Below are 24007 nucleotides of genomic sequence, written 5' to 3' on the forward strand. Positions count from 1 at the left end.
CAATGATTGCAAAATTCCATTTGTTACTGAAGAAGTTACGAGCTGCAGTAAAAAATACTTCTCTAAGCTTGAGTATCATCCAAACCATTTGGCCCTCAACCTCCTAGACAACAGTCAACATGTCTACAGACTAAAAAGAGAAAATGTTTTAGACCTTCCGACTCGATTTTTACAGCAGCTCTGAAATTTATTTTCTTTGTTTTTTTTTTGTTAGTGCTAAAGCTGTTTAGCTGCTAACTCAAGCTTTCCAATTTTTATTTTATTGTTAAAAATGCCATCATATTTACTTATTGTTTAATGCAAAACAGATTGTAAATAAAACTATGTTAAAAAAAAAAAAAATGATTGAAGCATTACACATAGTAATAAGTCAACCCTCCATATGTCATTTTATTTTTATCCAAAAGCGGAGTTTTTGTCATAAATGCTGAATGTTTACAGATGTTACGTTAAGCAAATGTTATTATACCAAAAGCTAGTCTAGAATGTTAGCGACGGCTGCTAGACTTTTTAAAATTTGTAACTTAATTTCTAAAAACTAAAACTCATCTAAACTAAAATTATGGCTGCGACATCCACTAGTATTTAAAATGATCTTTCTTTCGACACAAAAATCATAAAGATCCGTCAAGTGGTTGATTTAGAATCGTAAAATAAAAAAACCCTGTCACGTTTTAATATATATGATTTTTTAAATAAAAGATTGTATTTAGAAAGAAGATAATTTGTCTACTTCTCTTTATCTAGGTTAGACTAGGGAAAAATTATGTAACCAGGGGAAATAAAAAGTCAATAATAAAACAAAATTATCAGCTTTAATGTAAAGAGAGATTGGTCAGGCAGGCTAGGGCCAGATAGTCGACAAGGCATGATGTGCTTACCATACTAACAAGGATATGTGAGTGGTTAACAATGTGGTAAAGCTTTTAGAGTAACGAGTTTGCAAATAGTTATGTACATATGCTAACATCAATATACAAAATGTTATAAGAAATAAATTAATTTCATAGAAAGTTTTTAAATTCGATACGAGAAATTATAAAAACACATTTGGTCACTCGATATTGTGTTTGTTTGTGCATTATTTTAGTTTAAATAAATAGTCTCTTTACTGAATCTAGCCGACTAGTTTCATAACAATTCCACTTCGGTACATTGAATATCAACAAAAAATAAATATCTAAAAACTTAATATCCAGTATCTCAATACAAGAGTTAAAATATTTTTGCAACAATCGATTTAGTATATTAACAATATATATATATGTATAAAACATAGGGTAAAAAAAGCAGAAGTTAAAGCGCAGTACCCTTTCAAACTAAAATAAAAAAGTAGTATGTAGTAAAATCTTCTCACATTTTTATTAGTACGTATAGTATCACAGAGAGTTTGATCATGACTAGAGTCGGTGATTATTCTCAAAATAGTTTACAACATTTCTTAAATAATTTGAGATACAAACTAGGGATAACAAGGGCTCAAACAGTATTGTCTTTGTTACTAGATAGAGCCAGACAAGCAGCAGATTATTAACAATCATGACTTCCAGACTTTGAGCTTTCTCAGAGAAACCCTTTTTAACCTGGCCACGGCTGTAAGTAGATCCCCGTCGTCATCACTGAGTGTCTCCCCCTCCGAGTGGACCTCTCGGTGGCTTGTGGTAGGCTCTCGGCTCCCTCGACGTGTGAGTCCACTCAAAGGAAACTTGGACTTGGCCGTAGTAGTTGGGTCACTCAATGTTGCACTCAAACCTTTACTGAGTCTGTCCAACGCCGGTCGTAAAGCACCGCTCTTTCGCACTTCTCTCTCTTTTAGAATGAACCTACCTATAGTCTGCCAGTGAGCCTGAGTTCTAAAAATATTTTCTTCGTCGGGTAAAACTCGTTGCACTCTACCACCCCCACTTTGCCACTCTAGTTCTTCCACTAAAACAAACTTAACAGGGTCTTCCAGCCGCCTCGCTTTCACCAATGCTTGTGCAAGAACATCTTGAGCGCACGCACTCAGGGGTACTTTTAAAATGGCATACGGAATCTCAGGAGACACGTTGTAGACACAAACTAAGAAATTGTCTGCCTCATCCCAAGTGCGGGCTTGCTTTACATTGCGTGTGGAACGGATAGAGGACAACCACGCTCGAGAGCTAGGGTCATCTCCGAGACGCTTTAAAAGAAACTTGCCCACACCCTGCCACTGGGCCTGAGCCTGCAGTGGCCTCTCCTGAGGGTCGAGCACACGTTGGCTTGCAGGGACGTCCTTCTCTTTGCCTCCCCAGCCACGAGCAACCTCCTCTACCAGCACATAGTCCCCTGCCCGTTCTGCTCCCACCCCAGCCTTGGCTAGGGCCTGCAGGATCACCTACAACAATCATGGCGAGAATGAATTAGTGCAATACAACAGCTGATTTTACTCCTTGCTCTAGGGAGAAAAAGAGCTACTTTAGACCCGCAACACGTTTATTAAAAACGGCTGTTTTTGCTGCAGTATGACAAAAATGATTTATAAAATCTATCTATTTTATATAATCTTAATACTCTTATTATTTTAAGATGGTATTGTTTTATTGAGATTTTTTAATGTTTTTAAGAGTGCTACAAACATAAATCTAAGATACAAATTAAAAAAAAATAATTATTTGTTTGGGTAAGCACAGTAAAAAGGCAGCAGAGTGGAAATACAAAGCGCCCCCATCTCCTGGGGTTGTATGAGTGAGATATGTGCCTGTATGAGTGAACCTTTGTGGCCTTCATCAGCATTTCCTTAGTGTTCAGGGTATAGCAATAATTTGGTACATAAATTAGATTGTCTGGTACTCTAGGATTGAGTAATACATATTTTTCAAAAACAAACATTTTACTTTTTCTCCTTACCTCTTGTGTCGTACTCTCCTGTGTGATTTTGAGAATGGTATAGGGCTCATCAGGTACAACCCCGTACACCATCAGGAAGAACATTCGTCTCTTAACTCCCGGCAGACGAGCACTTGAGTCTGGTCTCACCTCCTGTAGTTACAAGTGATAATAGTCAATCATCAGCATACTATTAACTTAACTCCAAATTAAATTTGAAAACATACTAGTTACATATTGCTTATGCTATTCTCTCTCTATTGCAAAATCCCACAGGTTCACAGTATTTATAAATTAAATTTATACAGAAAATATTGATTTTAATGTTGTATGATTTAACAAATTAATCATTTACTCTTTTAGATTAAATTTAAGAGTGATGTTAATTTGTAAATATATAGTTACTAGAATGAAACTATCAAGCTATCTTTGTACCTGAATAGTGCCACGCTGCTCTCGTGAACCATCTAGACTCTCCTCCTCTGTCCTGGAGCAGATGAAGAGTGATGAGAGAGGCAAAGGTTGGTTCTGGAGGTTCCGCAGTCGGACATGGCGGTAACCAGGACGAAGGCACTTGAGGGGCATCACTCTCTGAGTCAACACATGGTTTGTGTTTTGGTCCAACACATTGAACCTCAGAAATGCCAAATCTCTGCAGACAAGTAATAAAGAATTACATAGTAGCATCTTTTACTTATCTATAAAATTCAGTTTTAAAAATCTTTGTACAACTAAATCTTGAGTTCTACTGGACCGATTTTATTAATTAATAGGTCGTTGGAAAGTTTAATTCGTGTAGATTTGCAAATAATTATGAAAGTTTGTTTTTGATATGATTTATAGTGAAAAATGTAATAAAAACATGTTTTCCATAAGAAATACATTGAAAACTGTGTTTTTCACACTTTTTATTTGGGTGAGACTTTTGACAGCCTTTTTTGAGTGTTTCCAAGAAGTGTATGGTATCAATTTGTAGGAAATTTTATTTTCTTTCAGAATATCACCTTCCACTTTGGTCGATTTCCTCACCATTTAAAAGTTATTTGCAAAAAAGCTAAGCAGCCTCTAAATTTATCGTAATGAGAAAATACTGAGTAAGGGATATTTTTGTTAAACTTTGTACAACTAAATCTAGACTTCTACTGGACCGATTTTGTTATTTAATGGGTCATTAGGAAGCCCAACTCATGTAGATTTGCAAATAACTATGAAAGTGTGATTTTATAAAATCTTTGGGGTAAAAAAGTAAAAATAACAAAAAATACATTAAAAACTGCTTTTTCAAGTTTCTGTTTTCAAGTTTCTAATTGTAGCCAGCTTTTTGCTGCCTTTATTAAGCATTTTAAATAAATGCATAGAAGTTATTTGTAGTAAATTTTATTCTCTTTCAGAAAATCACATCCACTTTGGTCGATTTCTCCTCCATTTAAAAGTTATTGGCAATAAGCTAAGTGATCTCCAAATTTATAGTGGTGATAAAATACTGAATTAGATATATTTTTGTTAAACTTTGTACAACTAACCAGACCGATTTTGTTACTTAATGGGTCGTTGGAAAGCCTAATTCGTGTAGATTTGCAAATAATTATGAAAGTTTGATTTTATTAGATATTTGAGGTAAAACAATAAAAATAAAAAATAATACATTTAAAACGCTTTTTACCAAGTTTATATTTCCAAGTTTATATTTGTAGCCAACTTTAGGCTGCCTTTATTCAGTATTTTCCAGAAGTACATAATGGTAATCTGTTGGAAATTTTATTCTCTATCAGAATATCACCTTCCACTTTGGCTGATTTCCTCACAATTTTAAAGTTATTTGCAAAAACGTTAAGCAACCTCCAAATTTATAATAGTGAGAAAACACTGAACTAAAGATTTTGTTGTTAAACTTTGTACAATTAAATCTACAGTTCTACTTAACCGATTTTATTAATTAACAGGTTATTGGAAAGCCTAATTCATGTAGATTTGCAAATAATTATGAAAGTTTGGTTTTTTAAATATTTACTTAGTGAAACCCGTCAAAGTCTGACAGTTGCTGTTGAGGTTGCAAGCAAGACCGTTTGACTAGAAATCGATGATAAAAAACTAAATTTTTTGAAAAATATGGGTTGTTTGTGATTTAGCAGTGTGCTTTAGGTACGTCCAATCTTAATAATCAACAATTTAAATGGAAGCTGGAATTTCACTGAAGGTTCTCAGGTTAAAACAAATAGAATAACATAATTAGAATTGAGTAAATATATTTAAAACTAAATTCCATATCCAAGATATAATTAAATTTATGTTTTCTGATTGAGCAATAGAGTATATCTTTAACTTAACTTATTAAAAATATCAATATCTCAAGTGAAAGCCCTTGAAGTATTTTAAGACCAAGACATATGAAATAACTTAAATTAAATTTGAGTTACGTATCATTGATTGCAGTTAAGTACTAAAACGATTATAATTATTGTTGATTCGTGATTCAGCAGTGTGCTTTAGGTAGGATTATTAAGATTGGAATCTTAATAATCAATAGCTCAAATGTAAGCTGGTATTTCACTAAAGGTTTTTAGACCAAAACATATAGGGTAGCGGTAATGAAATTAGAACTGCTAGAATATATCTTGAAGTTGAAGTTGAAGTAAAAAAATCTAATTTATATTTTTTTGTTGAGTAACACATTAGATAAATTAATAATGATGCTTGATGACAAATATGTGCTTGCATAGCTCGAAATATACGTCAAAATGAATGCCGATGCTTGATGGCAAATCTGTGGTGCGTCCATACCTTTAGTTTAAGGCCAAAATTATGAAAATCGGTCGGGTAGAAGACCTTTAACCCGACTCGGAAGAGAAAAACCAATAATTTTTATAGATGGCAATAATTGGTTTACCAGTATGCATAGTCTAATCATACGAAACATGTGTTAATAATTTGACAGCTTATATAGTCACAAGCTGCTAAACCCGTGCTTTGCAACGCGAAGAACATGTGACCTAGACTTCTATAACTGTTGCTGATGTGTGTTTAAAAATACAGCAACTGGATGATTTAACTTGAAAAAATGAGATAATAATTGAAAAGACTGATTTAAACATCTTTGCCCGAACATAAACCTCTAAATAATGCACATATTTCTTAGCATCACAAACATCTTTTATTGAGTAAATAAACAAACATCAATTAATTGCATTGCCCAGCTGTTTCATTAAATAAATTAAATTATTTAAACTTTGGAAGCATAACAAACGTAGCCTTTTGGAAATCGGCCTATGGGGCAGAGCCCCTGAGAAGTATGTCCATACCAATAATTTTAGGCAAATCTACACATTCTAAGCTCTATTTTGATGTGCCATATGCCTATATTTTTATTTGGTAAATGGCCTTAACCGTTTACATAAAATTTGATTGTATCACTTTAATAGCATAATAGATACTGTATTGTTATTTAAGGTTATCTTATAAAAAGATAGGGCATTTGCCAGGAATTATTAAGGAAATTGACAGGAAAGCAGGCTTACCTTTAAATAAGTCCATAGAGACACATAACACATCACAAAATTAAAAGTAGAAATTTTCGAGTTTCCAATCTCTCCAGTTTTCTCCAATCTCCAGTGGTTGAAAAAGTGGTCAGTGACCACGAAAATTTCTACTTTTAATTTTGTGATGTGTTATGTGTCTCTATGGATTTATTTAAAGGTAAGCCTGCTTTCCTGTCAATTTCCTTTGTATTGTTATTTAGTTGATTTCCTCTGATTAAATGTTGTTGTTAACAATTTGCATTTGTGTTTTAGGTGTGTTCCTTATGTTAAGTGTGTGATTCTAATCTTATGTGCTTAATCTGTATCATTAATATTAGTGAGCAAAGTGGTGTATGGATTTCATAACCATTATTTTACTAAGAGGCCGTTGTATTTAACCACAACGAGCACTGTTGCTAATGGAAGTATAATACATGGGCTCAAATAAAATTGAATAAAGTCAAATTTAAAAGGGCATTTTGAGCTATAGAGTGGATGCTCTAATACGGGTAACGTCATTGATGACTATTGGATACTGAAGGTAACGTCCAATATATCTAGGGAGCAAGCTAGTAAAGGGTAGTTGGTCTAGTCTAGTAAAGGGTGGTACTTAGGTGCCAGAGGTCCCAGGTTCAAATCCCACCAGATCACCAATGCATTTTATCTAAGTGGTAATCCAACCCCTAGGCTTATGAAGCTATGTGAAATATGATCCCAGGCTAAAGCATAGCATCTTAGGACAAAAAAAGGGTAATGCAAGAGTGAGTAGGAATGTGATAGTGTAGGCAACAGGTCTATCACCCAAAATAATACCTCTGAGCTACCATATTAAGTGTTAACAAGAGCCAAACAAGCGATAGCTGGCTTGACACCCAATAGTTAACTACAGTTAAATAGATAATGAATTGTTATTAAAAAAAAACAAAAAATACTGAGTTATTGGAAAAAAAACTTTATAATGCTAATTACTGGGTATTAATTACGTTTCTACTCACCTAAACATAACCTTGAAGAAAAAAGTTTCATTGAAGATTGGGTTGACATAGTTCCTGGTGGGGTTCTTGGTGCGTTGCTTGTTGCAGTCCACAGGTATGCCTATAAGCTCCACCTCCACCACAATATTGGTGCCTGGAGCAGTGCTGGTGCTGTGACAGAGGTACTGACCTGACACTAGGTTAAGTATCAGGTGAGATGAATGCAGCCCGTCAAACTCTTTCTCCCACGGGTTAAACCTGAAGATCAATCCATTCATTAATAACACCATTATATTTATCCTTCCTTCACGCTAGTGTCTAGACCAGAACTATTTTACACGTTTACCATCTTCAGTCTAGACCTTGGTGATCGCAACACTACCACATAGCTTAACCCTTTGGGTCCCAAGGGCCGATTACATCGGCTCTGCCAATAGGTTTTAAAATGCCCACAGGCCGATCTGATCGGCTTTGTAATTAGCCGTGAAAAGACCCGAGGGCCGATGAGATCGGCCTAGCAACAAGACACGAAAAAACCCAAGGGCCGATGTCATCGGCTTTTAGTATTTGTTATGCAATTATGTTAATTTTCGTAATAAATGTCTATATAATACATCAAAGGACAGATAAAGACATTGTCTGTGGAAATATTTGCAGAAAACATAAATATAATATTTTATATAGTGCTACCAAGAGCCGAAAGTCGACGAAATTTACGTGGAATCACGCTTCGCTTGACAGTTTCCGGCCGACTGTACCGTTGTTGTTTAAACGTCATAATATAAAATACAATAATTTAGTAAACAAATAACTAAGTAAAAATATAAATAAATAAATAAATATTCTCATTTAGTGATTACACAACAACTTTCACCTTCAGAGCTGTTCTATTCTTCCCGCGTTAGTGTTTTAGCGCCGATTTGTTCTTTTGGCGCATTTTCCACCGACTTCACTGTTGTTGTTTGCACGTGATTATATAAAACACATCAATTTAGTAAACAAATAACTATAAGTAAAAATAAAAATAAAGAAATAAATATTGTTATTTAGTTATTACACAACAACTTTCATCTTCGGAGCTGTTATATAATGATTCTGTAAAAACTTCCCGCGTTAGTGTTTTAGCGCGAATTTGCTTCGTTTGGCGCATTTTTCTTTAGTTTCGCCCGGTCTTTCTGTGAGTGAACATCGATTTGTGACTATCGCGAATGTTAAGCTGTTTGGTGAAACTTGTGCGTGGGAAAATCCTTTGAAAAATGAGTGACGGAAACCGTAAAAGGTGCCGGTCGCCCGCCAGTGAAGGTACACTAATCAATAATGTTATAGAAAGTGGTTGTAATTTTGTTGACGAAGACAATAGTAGTGACTCATTTGATGAAATACCATCTTCCGAAACGAGTGACGACTATGTGGATGACACTGACGAGGACCCAGACTACAATCCAAATAGAAGTAAGGAAAATAATCGTTTTAGTTTTTTGGCAAATAGGCCTAGTCGAACTGACTATGTAAGCGAATCAAGCTCTGGTTCTGATGATGATGATAATGATCAGTCTAGGCGTAGATGTAACTTATTTGGGCAAAGAGACCCTCCTAATGATGCATCTGAGGAAATAGTAGATGACCCTGAACCAATCAATTTGCCAGGCACAGCACATGACCTTGAACCGTTCAATTTGCCAGGGACAACACATGACCTTGAACCAATCGATTTGCCTGGCACATCGGCTCAAATTCCTAGAGGAAGGGAAGGAATATCTAGAGGAAGGGGAGAAATGTCTAGAGGAAGGGAGGAATACCTAGAGGAAGGGGTAGGGGAGGAACTAGAGTTAGGGGTAGAGGAAGGAGAGATCAACCATCCAGTCCAGATAGTAGCGAATGGGAGGAGGTGGGAGAGGACGAAGATCAAGAACGGCAACACGACTTCACATACTCTGAATTGCCTGGGCCCAAACATTGTCCTCCCCGGAATTCTAAGCCTATTGATTATTTTCACCTTTTTTTTTACGATGAACCTAATTACCACTTTGGCAAATGAAACTAACAGATATGCCCAGAACTTTTTTAACAATAATGACGTAGCTAGAAATACCATGAAAGATTGGTGTAACGTCACCGTACATGAAATGAAAGCGTTTATCGCTGTAATTTTGAACATGGGGATTTTGAAAAAACCATCTATCCGAAGCTACTGGTACACAACTCCATCACAAAAAACTGATTGGTTTGGCAAAATGTTCAGCAGGAATAGGTTCCAGTCAATATTAAAATTCTTCCACATTGTAGATTCCAGGACTTTGCCACGACAAAACTCTCCCAATTATGACCCATGCGGTCGATTCCAGCCTCTTATAGATCACTGCAACCGGCTTTTTCAACACTTCTACATACCGTTCCAGAAACTTTCTGTTGACGAGTCCCTGGTTGGAACGAAAAAAAGAATAGCTCTGACTCAATACCTGCCAAAGAAAAAGCATCACAGATGGGGTATTAAGCTGTGGGTCCTTTGTGATGCCACCACAAATTATTGCTTAAAGTTCTTTTGTTACAAGGGCGCCAAGTACGAAGATAATAGAGAGGAAATTGAACAACTAGGCCAGGGTTTCTCCGTTGTAAAGAGATTGTTACAGATGAGCAACCTTTTGAATAAAGGGTACCACCTTTATTTGGATAATTTCTTTACGTCAAAAAAGCTAGTGAGATATTTGTACAACAACAAAACTTGGTTGACAGGGGCGGTCCGTATTGATAGAAGAGGAGTACCGAAACAATTGCTCGGGAAATATCCTGTAGGGAAAAAGGTTTACGTAAGAAAAGGCCCAGTTCAATGGATGGCATATCGTGAAAAAAGCACAAACAGAACCCAATTCATTTTAGTTTCGTCAAATGCCAAAGCTGCCAACGTTCGCTATGTTATTAGAAGGGGGGGGGGGGGGGAAGGTTGTCATAAAATCTAAGCCCCATGTCGTTTACGAATATAATCACGGAATGGGAGGCATCGATGGCACCGATCAGATGCTGTATACATACCTGGACGAGCGTCGTTGCATGAAACATTTAAAAAAAGTCATTTTCAACATTTTTGGTAGGATGATTCTAAATGCCTACGTGCTTTATAAGCTTAATACAGACAAACCTGTCTCCCGATTGCAGTTCCAAATAGACATCATAGAAGAATTGGCGTTACTATGGTTCACAGAGAAAAATCCTGGAGTTGATGCCCGAGGATGTGGTGACGGTCCTGGCCCTTCTCCCAATAGTAGAAAGTTTGGCCTCGAAAAGCTGGAGGGAACCAAAGAAAAAAACTGTTGCGTTTGCAGTGGTAAAAACAACCCACAAGGAAAACGGAGACGGTCAAAAACCATTTGTGTGAATTGCAAGCTTGGTTGTCATTTGGACTGTTTGCCCAACCACAAGTGTAAAGTGTAATTTGGGGGGGGGGGGCACTTGTAAATATGTAAATATGTAAATAATTTTTATGACATTATTTATTTGATGAAATGGACAAGAAGATATTTGTGTTAGGTATTAGTGTTTATAGAGAAAGTTAGTGAAAGAAGACATGTTTCAGACTTATTTTTCATCTGCTCGTGAAAACCTGGTGAGTGACCCTTTTTCTATAAGTGCATGATATTGGAAAAACCTGCATAGAAACTTTATTTTTTAACTTTTTGTGGTCAAATTTGCATTATGTTATCTTTACAATGTAGTGAACTGAAATATGACATTTTTTGAAAGAATCACGCATATTTTATTGGTACTTTTTTAGAAAAAATATAAAAAATAATTGTGAAAATTTTTTTTTTTTTTTTAAATATTAAAAAAAAATTAAAAAAAATAAATTACACTATTACAGTTTACACAGTCGCAATGTACATACAAATGCCTTCAAAATAAAAAAAAAATTATTTCTAACTGCAATAATAAGGGAGTTATACATTTTTCTTCAAAACATGTGTAAAACAGGTGTTATTGGCTTGGGATTCTTGAGTAACAGCTGGCATCAAATGGCTGGGCCGCCCCAGCTAACGCAAGCCAAAGTGCACGGGACTACTCAAACTAAATCTAGGTTAAATTATTGGGATCCAAAGGGTTAAAGCCATTGGTGGGATGTCAACTCAGGACGTCGGAGACTGTAGTCCTGCGCTCTAACACTAGGACCTCGGAGACCGTAGGCCTGCGCTCTACCACTAGGACCTCGGGGACTGTAGCCTTGCGCTTTACCACTAGGACCTCGGAGACTATAGCCCTGCACTCCGTCACTAGGACCTCGGAGACTGTAGCTCTGCACTCTAACACTAGGAACTCGAAGACTATAGCCCTGCACTCCATCACTAGTACCTCGGACACCGCAGCCCTGCACTTTACCACTAGGACCTCGGAGACTATAGCCCTGCACTCCATAACTAGGACCTCAGAGACTGTAGCCCTGCGCTCTAACACTAGGACCTTGGAGACCGTAGGCCTGCGCTCTACCACTAGGACCTCGTAGACTATAGCCCTGCACTCCATCACTAGGACCTCGGAGACCGTAGCCCTGTGCTTTACCACTAGGACCTTGGAGACCGTAGCCCTGCGCTTTACCACTAGGACCTCGGAGACCGTAGCCCTGCGCTTTACCACTAGGACCTCGGAGACTATAGCCCTGCACTCCATCACTAGGACCTCGGAGACTGTAGCCCTGCGCTCTAACACTAGGACCTTGGAGACCGTAGGCCTGCGCTCTACCACTAGGACCTCGTAGACTATAGCCCTGCACTCCATCACTAGGACCTCGGAGACCGTAGCCCTGTGCTTTACCACTAGGACCTTGGAGACCGTAGCCCTGCGCTTTACCACTAGGACCTCGGAGACTATAGCCCTGCACTCCATCACTAGGACCTCGGAGACTGTAGCCCTGCGCTCTAACACTAGGACCTTGGAGACTGTAGGCCTGCGCTCTACCACTAGGAGCTCGGAGACTATAGCCCTGCACTCCATCACTAGGACCTTGGAGACTGTAGCCCTGCGCTTTACCACTTGGACCTCGGAGACTGTAGCCCTGCGCTTTACCACTAGGACCTCGTAGACTATAGCCCTGCACTCCATCACTAGGACCTCGGAGACTGTAGCCCTGCGCTCTAACACTAGGACCTTGGAGACTGTAGGCCTGCGCTCTACCACTAGGAGCTCGGAGACTATAGCCCTGCACTCCATCACTAGGATCTTGGAGACTGTAGCCCTGCGCTTTACCACTTGGACCTCGGAGACCGTAGCCCTGCGCTCTACTACTAGGACCTTGAAGACTATAACCATGCGCTTTACCTCTAGGACCTCGGAGACCATTGCCCTGCGTTTTATCCTGGGCCGTATTTCTGAATAAGCGGACTAGGCACACGTCTAGAGCGCATTAAGGATATTTGCAAGCAAAGCTATATCAAACTGCTCACCAGAAAGATCGTTTTCATGCCTTGAAAAGGCAACATATTATTAAACAAGCAAGGACACTTATCTAAAGTGTGCATTTTGACAGAACAGAAGAAAAGCAATTCTCCTAGTTCAACAACTGCATCCAGTGCTGTTCTCCTACAGATTCCACATTGACATTTCCTGATTACGGTCTCAATAAAGTAACTAATGTCAATTCAAACCTAAATATACGAGATATGATAGAAGTAAATAATGGCTCCCTGACAAATACATGATCACAAGTTATCTCAACAGTAAACCACAACAATTCTAAGTAGACCCATGAGCAAAACTCTCACTTCTAGCTAAACATGATTTCAACAAACTTAATTTGGACATTCCATTGGAAACAACTATAACATTGCTTGCAGAACTTCCTCAGGTAATATTATCAAACCTGAAGGAAAAAAGAAAATAAATGTTTCTTACTGTGGAAGATACGCCAAAGAACAACCCCACATTGTTCCAACAGGACATGAAGCACTCTTGGGATGTCAATGGATAAGAGCACTAGGAATTCAACTGAACAAATTGAATAACAATAGAATATTAACTGATTTATCAATAGGTTTATCTGTCTAATTTGTCTTGGGGTATTACCTGCGGTACATCATGTGAGTGCGCTCCCTCATGACGGGTGGTTTGGGTACGTAACCGCAACGACCATTCTGCTCAAACATTGCTGCGTTGAGATGGGAGGCTGCATCGTCTGTCTGGTAGTTGAGGGCCACCATTTGAATACCAAAGGCCCAAAATATCACAGGATTGAAGTTGGAGGAGTCAATCCTCATTCCAGCAGGATATGTTCGCACCTAAAAAACATGCATATCATTTTGTGAAATTGAGGACTACACAAACATACAGAAGGTGAAGAATGAGTTTGAGTTTCACTTTGATATTGTAGAACCAAGTACGGCAAGCAAGTATAAATGTGTGATGAAGATAGTAAAAATATATTATTTATGACTGATTCAACTTTAAAAAACCTTATATTTTCTAATAAGCACTTAAAATTAAGTAAATTAAAACTGTAAGTAAGACTTTTACAAAGAGGAGCATTGTAAAACAAAGTATACTTTATGCAAATATACTATAAAACACATGTTTCCTGGGCAATTTTTGACAATGGGAGACATTCAAGATTTAGTTGTGATCATAGAAAACGATGAGGATGTTTACGTGACCATATGAGACGACAATGATGTCTACAAAACAACGGGATGTATTTAACATTTTGCAGCAATCACGGAAAATGATGATGATACATTTGTGACTGTGGGTGATGGTACAATATTACAAAACTGCAGATGATATGCAAGATTTTGCCATAATCGCAAAATTGATTCAATGATTCCATGACCGCTGGAGACTATGATTATGTCTACACAACTGCAGGAGAGTTCTTTAGTGACGATTCTTATTTCTGTGGGTTTAAGTTTTTAAAATTCTTTCTGTAGGCTATTCAGATAATCAGTATTCATATACTAGTTAGAGTTAGGATAGTTTTAGTACTACTGTAGTTAAATTCCTTTATGCCAGTATTTATACTGACCAACTGGGTCTCGGTGTGAGCCATGAGAGGGTGAGGTTGTTTGCGACACAGTTTCTTGGCAGAGTTCTCGTTGAGTGAGGAAGTCTGGTAGCATGGGTGGTTGCTGTTGGGTCGCTTGGCGTGTACCCCGTGATCAGCTACTACGTGGATAGAAGCCCCTGGGGAACCCGAGCTGGCTAGCGTCACAGAGCTGCCAGAGCTCTTCTTGAGCATTGCAGACGATGTTGTGGCTGCTACAACAGCACCTGCTCGCTTGCATCTCACTGAGCTGTTAGGACTGATTGTGTTCAAGCCCCGAAACTTAATTGCCTGCAAAGAATTTTGAATTTTAAGCGACACAATTATATTTTATGTGGGTTCCTTTAAAAGCAAGGTTAAGTGGCATACACTTCCTGTAATATTTGACTTTGTCTTTGTCATTCTGAAAGAACATAAAAACTGAAATTTATGCAAGAAAATTGAACTAATTAAGCAAACAAAACAAGACACAGCCCAGAGGGACTAATTTATTTTACTAATAGTGTAGTCAGCATTTTAAATCCAAATTTCCCCATTACCTAAAAAAACTCTTATAAGTGTAAAACTTGGTATGTATATTGAATTTACTTCCGGAATAACATACCAAAAGTCCTTGAAAAAAAAACTTGTGCTATGGCCGCCATCTTGGAAAATGGCGTCCAAAAACTAGTTTTTCCCCGATTACTCAAAAACTATTCATCCTATAAAAAAACATCAAATGTACAAAATGTTCGCCAAAGAAAGAGCTACAACTTTTGTATTTAAAATATTTTGATATAATTAACTGTTTAGCCATAAAATGCAATATTTAGAAAATAAATTTGAAAATTCGTAAAAAACATAAATTGCGATTAAAAAAAGTTTTAAATAGACTAATATTAAATTTATTTTATTATTTGTACTTAAAAATACCATAATAATCCCATACTGAGTTCATTATGGTACAAGGATGGGGTTTGGTATGTATATTTATTTACCTAGTGGACAGGCACGGCCCTAGGGACTTTGCCGCCCTGGGCTAGATCGGCGACCACCGCCCTCCGGGGGGTCTGGGGTGTACGAAATTCCCTCCAACAAGTAAGGGGGGTCCAGGAGTCCTCCCCCGGAAAATTTGAGAAAAATAACTTCTCTAAACACTATTTTTAAGCGTTTAGGAAGTGAAATCTGGTGTTAATACTTAATACAATTTTATGCAATTTTGTACTAATGAAATTAAACTTTTTGCTTTAACTGCATGTGGACTAGTTTTTATTACATTTAGTTTTTATTACATTTATTTTTTAAGTACTTAGGCTAGGCTTTTCGTTATATGATAACATTTGACGTTATGTTTATCTATCCTTTAACACTGAATATTTTGATTAATATGTTTTAACGGGACTTGGCCTATTTAAAAAATTTTATTTGAAAGGCGAGTAATAAAATCACTTAACTTCGTTGTTCCATTGCCACACCAGCTAACGCCATCAAATTTTTCTTTTCGGGACAAAAACCCGATCAGTTTACTTTGTTTCGACATAAAATAACACTCATGAGACACCACGGAATACGAAAATCATAAAAACACACTGGCACAATAATTAACACCAGACGACAAATATCCCACCCCACCAATGCTACCGGCTACCGGCATGTAGTTTATCTGTTCCATTTATTCATCGATAATGAAAGTATACAAACAAACAAACAAGCTTAGTACAATAGGCTTAAAGCATTGCAGAGACGTTTCATCCGCTTAGTGGGATTTCGCAATGGCTTTAACTACGCGGACGTCCCTGTCGTTTCTCTCTCTTCTGAACTGCAGCTTGTATCTCTTGCGGTGTGCCGAGACTTGGCCGACTTCATGCTCCTACTGAAAATAATCAGAGGTCTTCTATTTTGTCCGGACATCCTGTCAAAAATTGACTTCAAAGTACCGTCTGGCACTAGGACTAGGGAACTCTTCTACAAGTGTCTTTCGACTTCCACAGCCCACTAGCTCGTCTTGCCAGGCTTGGAAACCGTGTTGCTCCGGACTGTGACCTGTTCTGTGACACAATTTCTCATATCAGAAGATCAATCAGGAAATCTTCACTCCTTGAACCTGTGTGAGCGTAAACTAGGCCTACTTCCAGACACAGATTTTCACCAGCATTTGTTCATCTTGTCTCTGATGTATGTAAAATTTGTAAAACTGATACTTCATTCCGGTATGTTTTTTCCTTCGTGATGGCATTATTAATGTTATTCTTAGGTTGTCGGTTACTCATCACTAAAATAAATTAATCACAATTTACTAAAAAATGTCGAGGTATATTTCAAGTTTACATCAAAACTCATCTTCAGCCTCTAGTAACAACATATCAAGTAAATAAACTATTATTTATAATGTTTGTTTATAAATTAATTAACATATGTTTGAATTATTTTAAAATTAAGTTAGTAGGAAAAACATTTTTATATATATATATTATGTAGATGTCAAAGTTAATTTATTATTGTTTTTCCAATTTTAATTTTGTTCTCAACCTCTTCTCGAATTAAAGGTAGGGCTGATTGTAGCACTAGGTTGGGATATGGAAACTAAGAAATCTTAAAGAAGCTGCTTGCATGGCGGTTGATAAAAGAAGCATATCCCAACCTAGTGCTACAATCAGCCCTATGTTTATACCTTTAATTCGAGAAGAGGTTGAGAACAAAATTAAAATTGGAAAAACAATAATAAATTAACTGTGACATCTACATAATATATACATATAAAAATGTTTTTCCTACTAACTTAATTTTAAAATAATTCAAACATATGTTAATTAATTTATAAACAAACATTATAAATCATAGTTTATTTACTTGATATGTTGTTACTAGAGGCTGAAGATGAGTTTTGATGTAAACTTGAAATATACCTAGACATTTTTTAGTAAATTGTGATTAATTTATTTTAGTGATGAGTAACCGACAACCTAAGAATAACATTAAAACTGATACTTGCTTATGTTTGTTCCTGCATTTTTGTCAATGTTGATATTTATTGTAAAATAACTTCACAATCTTCTTTGATCTCACTCATGCACTACTTGTTGCCATCCAACTTTCTATTTATAAATCTATATAAATAAAATTAAGAGTTTTGTCTGTACATTGCTCAGAATCATTCATTTGTAGGTTATTTTTACGTTTTATACATTAAAGAAGCTGAAACAAGTCTCATCTAAATTTCTGTCTGTCCGTCTGTCTGTCTTTCTGTCTTTCTGTAACACTCAAGATGGCATTTTACGCAATCTTCTCCAGGAAAACGAAAGTACTTATTAAGATCCAAGTCATTTTAATGTATTCACTGGATTGGCGAGAGTGTCTTTAGCCATTAAAATATGGCCTCACTACTTAGTAGGTAAATAACATTACGGACGTTCAAAAATGCAGTTTTGTGCGATTTTTGTCAAGTTTTCGTCCAATTTTTATCACATAATGATCTATGAAATAACGAACAGCTGTTCGGATCAAGATTATTTGTTCTAGCTGTCACTGATATGTTTACAAATGTTGTTTACAAATACCACAACCATTTCCGATCACGTTTTGAAGGCAAAGCCCATCCAAGTGAGATTAAAAACGTTGTCTTACCGGTAACGGATTTAATTAATCGCAAGTGGAATAATATAGTGTAACCGTAAATGAAATTTAATAACATCATCCAGGTCAGGAACCAGAGATTCTTTGTGTATAAAATTTTTCTTGAAATTTGATAACCAGAAAGAAGACCTTGAATCAGTGTTGTATAGGGCTGGGAAACTTGAATTTATTAATGATCGTCGCCAATAGCTTACTAACATGGATTCCACTCATTGACGGCGCTTCAATGGTGGTTGTGTAAAGTAAAGTGTAAAGTAAAAAATTACAACTGCAGTGGGTGATTGTAACAGAGGTTTATGTTTTATGGATGATGCTAAACTCGCTTTTCCAATGTGTCACTTTCTGTTCCTACTCGCCGTATGATGCAATCGCTGGACCATACAGCCAATAGGCCTATAGCCCATCTCTTGGGTACTTACGCCTACCCAATTATTAATAACAACCTTTTCGACGACGATCCTTGATAACGGTACTTTTCCCTAGAATACATGGCCTCCCTACTTAAGAAATAAAATTACAAACGTCCAAAAACCCAGCATTGCGTGATTTTTGTCACATTTCATTCTAATGTTAAAAGATATACCAATCATTGTTTAGAGAATAGGCCTGCGTAATCTATTAAATAACAAACAGTTGTTTTTATAAGGTTTTTTTTTCAAACTGACACCAATAAGTTGACATTAAAAGTTGTTTACGAATAAAGCAATTAATGGGAAATAATTTTGATTGCCGATAACTTTTCACGAGAAAATCCAAAACCAAGAAATCAATAACCTTGGGACTTGATTAACGCATTTAGTTTGTCGGACTTAATTCTTAACTGTAAACGTTGGTTTTTGGTACTGGTTCTTTTCCTTAGAACTGTTGGTAGCAGCAAGAATCATTTTTACGTACCAATACATCACTGTAATTTACAAATTAGTTATCGTTGGTGTTGCACCTTATTTATACAGTGGTATTACAGCCTTATTAAATTTAATTGATATCTTAACTGTATAAGTTTTGCTTTTTCTGTCTGGATTCCAAAATGTTAGTTTATGCTAAGAAAATGATAACTCATTTAAGTAAAACATTTGTTTAGCAAACCATCATGAAATGTTTACGATTTACGTTGTTTATGTATCAATAGTTCGTGGCCTATTTTGGTAATTTTTATTATAGGTTAAATTACCAATCTAAATTGTCTATAGTACTTCATTTTATAAAGTAAGCCGTCATTTCGACAGCATTTCGGGTCATCTTCGGTCCAAGCAAATATAAATTGTTATGATAAAATGTGATGAAATTGACAAAGATTTCAAATTCTAATTTTATATGTACTTTGTTATGCTTAAAACGTAGCAAATTCCCTAATTAAGTTCTGTATTTTTGTGTGTATGTCTGTTGGTAACGCATTTATGTCCTTATTTCTCAGTGTCACGAAAAGGACAAGAGCACCTTGATAATGAAAATGTCAACCTGAATAAAGTGTTAAATGGTGAGGTTGAGGTAGTACTTTAAATACCTTTAACCATTGTGGGAAGTAACTTTCAACTATAGGCCTTAGGGCTATGCCTCATAGATCTAGGCCTATAAAGCTTTTTTTAGTTTAATCATTGGATTTAACATATGGACCAACACGATCCGGGTGACATTTAATTGCGAAGCATTTGTTTTGGCTTGAAACTGTCAGATACAAAAACTGTTAATAAAACTTGTACTGTATTTGCAAAGGTTTATATATAATAGTTTTGCCAGCATATCTGAAAATATGCAAACCAACTGCTTTTCTTAATATAAGAAGGTTTCAACTGACTACTTTAAGATCCCCGTGCGTAGAACGGGCACACAGCTAGTTGTAAATATTTGTATTGTTAATATTTTTGTTACTATTGATATTGTTACTACTATTGTTATTGTTCACTATTTGTACAACTTTTACTATTTTGTTTCTTGTAATTTCAACTTGTGAATGTTTTTTCATTGTAAAGTGGATTTGATTAACTATTTTATTGCTCACGTTAAAACGATTAATTTCAGGTAGGTGTAAAAAGTGAAGTGGCGGTGGTAGGGGGAGGGGCGGATAGGCTGTTGACCTTCCGTGTCTTGTGTCTGTACTCTGTTTCGCGCGCAAAAACCATACTACTTTCACTGGCATTGCAGTTTATTTACGATCTATTGATATTGAAAGTATACTTTTGAAAAAAACAAGCTTAATACAATAGAAGTAAAATTAAAAAGGTTCACTATTTAATTGCATAGTTAAAACATTATTTTTTAAATGTTATTAAAATTTGTTACCCATTATAGGTTGAAGGGGGGGGATATATCCCCCTGATCCCCCCCGTATCTACCCCACTGTCCCGCCTAATTGTTTACTCCTGGGCTCCACCTCTTCCTTGAGCGATCGCCTATGGTGTCTCCCTGAGCTCTGACTTAATTATGTACTAAGGGTTCTTAGTGTAAATTGCACATTAAAATTATTTTCATTTCATAATCTGGTTTATGTTTACAGTTGCAGATATAATTATTTTTTGGTTTTTGTTTAAAATGTGACCTAAGAGTCGGCAGGACTTTTGGCCATCTTGGATTTCCCCCAAAACGGCTATGTTATTAATTGTTGAATTAAATTACGACATTGTTTATTAAGATAAAAAGTAGCAAAATATCTCATTTTTGCAACACCTCTCTCTCGGAGGGAAGGGAAGCCCATGCTACCAAAATAATCAATAATAAAGTAAACACAACATCGTGGGAGGGGGCAGAGAGAGAGAGAGAGGAATACGTCGAGGTCAATCCCAGCCGCTGCAATGTTGCTTTGACGCTGTCACTCGTCCTGGGTAACGTCGTAACGTGGTGGCGACAGTTGTTCAATACACAAGCCGAGTGATTTGTTTTTATATTTGGCTTAAATTATAATTTTAAATCGATGTTTGAATTGCCGTTTATCTTCTTAGGCTTGTTCTTTGCGTAAAATGTAATATAGATAATTGTACTCTTCATATTCACTTAATGAATTTATTATTTTATTCGTATTAAAAATTTACTGTTCCCTAAAATTTGTTTGTTGCCCTGACTCCAGTTCCATGGAGTTCATCCCCGCCACAGCTCTGCCGCGGCCACCCCGGCTCCGCCAAAGTCTGTATGCTTTAAGGCGATCGGCGGGTTCTGATGCCTTGACTCAATTTTTTTTGGCACGACTCCATCTTTTATAGATAACATCATAAAGTTCAACTGAAGACTTCGTCGGGCAATAGATTTTTTCAAGCTTCTGATGCATAATTGTTGGATTTCTTCGACTATGTCATCGCTTGTTTTTAGCAAGGTGAATTTCTTTTCAAAACACTTCGGTGCCACGAAACTCATTAAACCAACTTCAAGTTTCTTTATCATCAAATAGATTTAAATTTAGTTTAATTTAGCAATATATATAAACTATGCGAACCACAGATTGCAATCTGTGTCTTCTGTTGTGCCGTAAACCGTCGTACTGGAGACTGGCGTCAAGCGCATGAGTCACAATAAAGGCCTACCACCGCGCACCTGTTTTGCGCATGTCAAGTCCAAAGTTTCCTCCCTTGCTACAAGGGAAATAAAACTTAGTTATTTTAGCTAAAATTTGACGTATAAAACGTTTAGTTACCTTAAAAAGTACACAAACAATTATCATTTAAAATCCCGGCATTCTTTTAAAAACACCCTTTAAATCAGTGGAAATAGGTTAATTTTGTATATACTATATAGGGTTTGTTTTTTTACTATATACTATATAGTAAAAAAACAAACCCCTTTAATACAATTAATTATTTTTTTTATTCAAACAATTATCATTGTATCCTGTTACGTAATTGTCCCAATCTTATTCATCATCAGACTGAAGTTCTACTGCTAGCCAAGAGTTTCCGCGTTATTATTATTACGCTAGTTTATTATGGTAGTCTGGCAACGACATTTATAATTTCACAGAAAATATAAATTGAAAGGAGAAGTTATGTTACTGGTATGAAAATGTTCAGAACATTCAAATTTTTAAATTAAAATAATAAAATAATTTATTTAAAACTTTTTTAATGGCAATTCGGCCTTAGTCACTAACAAGACTACAAGATCGCGCCACTCATCCTACACTCATCCTTCACTCATATTTGGGTTAAAATACGCACATAGTGGCGTCCCCATATTAAATAATTGATAATTGATAATTGATAGTGTTTTTTTTACGAATTTTCAAATGTATTTTCTGAATATTGCATTTTATGGGTAAACGGTTAGTTATATCGAAATATTCTAAATACAAAAGTTGTAGCTCTTTATGTGGCAAACATTTTATACATTTAATGTTTTTTTATAGGATGAATAGTTTTTGAGTAATAGGGGAAAAACTGGTTTTTGGGCGCCATTTTCCAAGATGGCGGCCATAGCACAAGTTTTTTTCGAGGACTTTTAGTATGTCATTCCGGAAGTAAAACTCAATAGAGGTACCAAGTTTTACACTTATAAGAGCTTTTTTAGGTAATTTCTCTAATATGACTAGACTATAATAAATCTAATGTAAATTTAATACATGATGAAAAGAGTAAATAGTTCCCTGAAAGATAAAGAGTGATAGTATAATTACCTGGACATATATGACTAGGTCCGAGAGATCCTTGGCTATCTGACTGCTCTGTTTCTTGGCCTTGTGAATGTTGGGTTCATCGTCCAGGTAGCCAGACCAGTCGACATCCACCTGTGGCACGGCAGGAGACTTGCCTGTACCTCTCAATGGTGTCTTCTGTGCACTCTCATGACTAGACATAGAATCTGTCCTGGGACACACAGGGGCTCCTCCTGCGCACTGCACTGCAAACAGAAAATTACTGAGTTTTAATCTAGCAAAATAAGTTGTTCATATTGAATATATTATTTACCTTGAGATGGCTTATGTTCTTAAAACTGTTGTTGTCCTGTTGTACATTTTGTTACCTGCTTTTGGCATTATGATAAAAGAGCCACACTCGGTTGAGGAAATTTACTTTTGAGAAATTAACAGTGCCAAGGAAAAAAAATACCAAGAGATATATTTTCAAGCTTTTCAACACCCCCATGTAAAGAAACATCAATTAGTTTTTACCTGTTGTAAGATTGACCTTTTAAAACACAATTTTTAGAATATAGACATGTTGTAAATATTTTACTTAATTTTACAAGCAAAGAGTAGAATATTTATTTGAAGTTTAGTTCTTTGAGGTTAGTTACCTAGATTACAGTAATTATTTAAATGCATCCATTAGCATATTAAATGTTGTCACTATTAAATTTGTTTATGTTATCAAATTAAATTAACAATAAAGAAATTTAATTTGTTGGTATTAACTTTACAAACTTTTGACTTAATTGATCAATCCCTACCATCAATATTTTCATCATCATCGTCATCGTCATCATCATCATCATCACTGAAGTCATCGTTGACGCTGCCGCCGCTGGTGTTGCTGATGATAGATGATGCTCTGCCGGTCCCTGCCACCCCTGACTGTGGGGGTCGCTGACTAGCACGTCCCCCTCCTCCCCTCTGTATTGGCCAGGCTGGTATCTCTGCCGTTAGCTTCTTGTTCTTCACCAGAATCCTGTACTTCAATTGAAGAGGAGAAGGTAGTTGTGGTTCATCTCCAAAGTCGGCTTCAAATAAAAAGTTTTTGACCAATTTGTCTCCGAACACATTCTGTAAAAAAATTGAGTTTTTTACCGTTGATTTTACAAACATTTTATAAGAATAACTTTTCTAAGGCAATATTATTAAAAATCTATTGAAACCTCTTTTTTAAGATTGGGCGAGTATTAACTGAGATATGACAACTTTAGTGATACGTGACCGCTGAAGATTAGTTGCTGCATGCTGAAAGCGCTCACGTGTAACTAAAGTTGCCATATCTCAGTTAATACTTGTTAAATCTTACAAAATAAGATGTCAATTGATTTGTAATGAAATTTCCTTAAAAAAGTTATTCTTGTAAAATCAACGGTTTTTGAGTTATTAAAGAAACTAAAAACTAAATTTTAAATGACCACCATTTTGT

The 24007-nt window shown here is 36.2% G+C and overlaps 1 protein-coding gene across 2 annotated transcripts in view; it reads right to left on the reverse strand.

Moving 5' to 3' along the window:
• Positions 1-796: 796 nt before the first annotated feature.
• LOC129005069 (1-phosphatidylinositol 4,5-bisphosphate phosphodiesterase epsilon-1-like) overlaps positions 797-24007 on the reverse strand; it is a 162621-nt gene continuing 139410 nt past the window's right edge. For both annotated transcript variants that reach the window (XM_054433860.1, XM_054433861.1), the window contains 8 exons: positions 23340-23652; positions 22567-22790; positions 14340-14648; positions 13388-13599; positions 7361-7597; positions 3286-3502; positions 2872-3003; positions 797-2359 (listed from right to left, as the gene is read on the reverse strand). In XM_054433860.1, the coding sequence (XP_054289835.1) occupies positions 1538-2359; positions 2872-3003; positions 3286-3502; positions 7361-7597; positions 13388-13599; positions 14340-14648; positions 22567-22790; positions 23340-23652 (2466 nt within the window). In that variant the 3' untranslated portion in view covers positions 797-1537. The remainder of the gene's footprint in view (positions 2360-2871; positions 3004-3285; positions 3503-7360; positions 7598-13387; positions 13600-14339; positions 14649-22566; positions 22791-23339; positions 23653-24007) is intronic.

The sequence above is a fragment of the Macrosteles quadrilineatus genome, unplaced genomic scaffold, assembly GCF_028750875.1.
Source record: "Macrosteles quadrilineatus isolate MER2022 unplaced genomic scaffold, UCM_ALF_1.0 Scaffold_15__1_contigs__length_3749704, whole genome shotgun sequence".
Taxonomy (NCBI): domain Eukaryota; kingdom Metazoa; phylum Arthropoda; class Insecta; order Hemiptera; family Cicadellidae; genus Macrosteles; species Macrosteles quadrilineatus.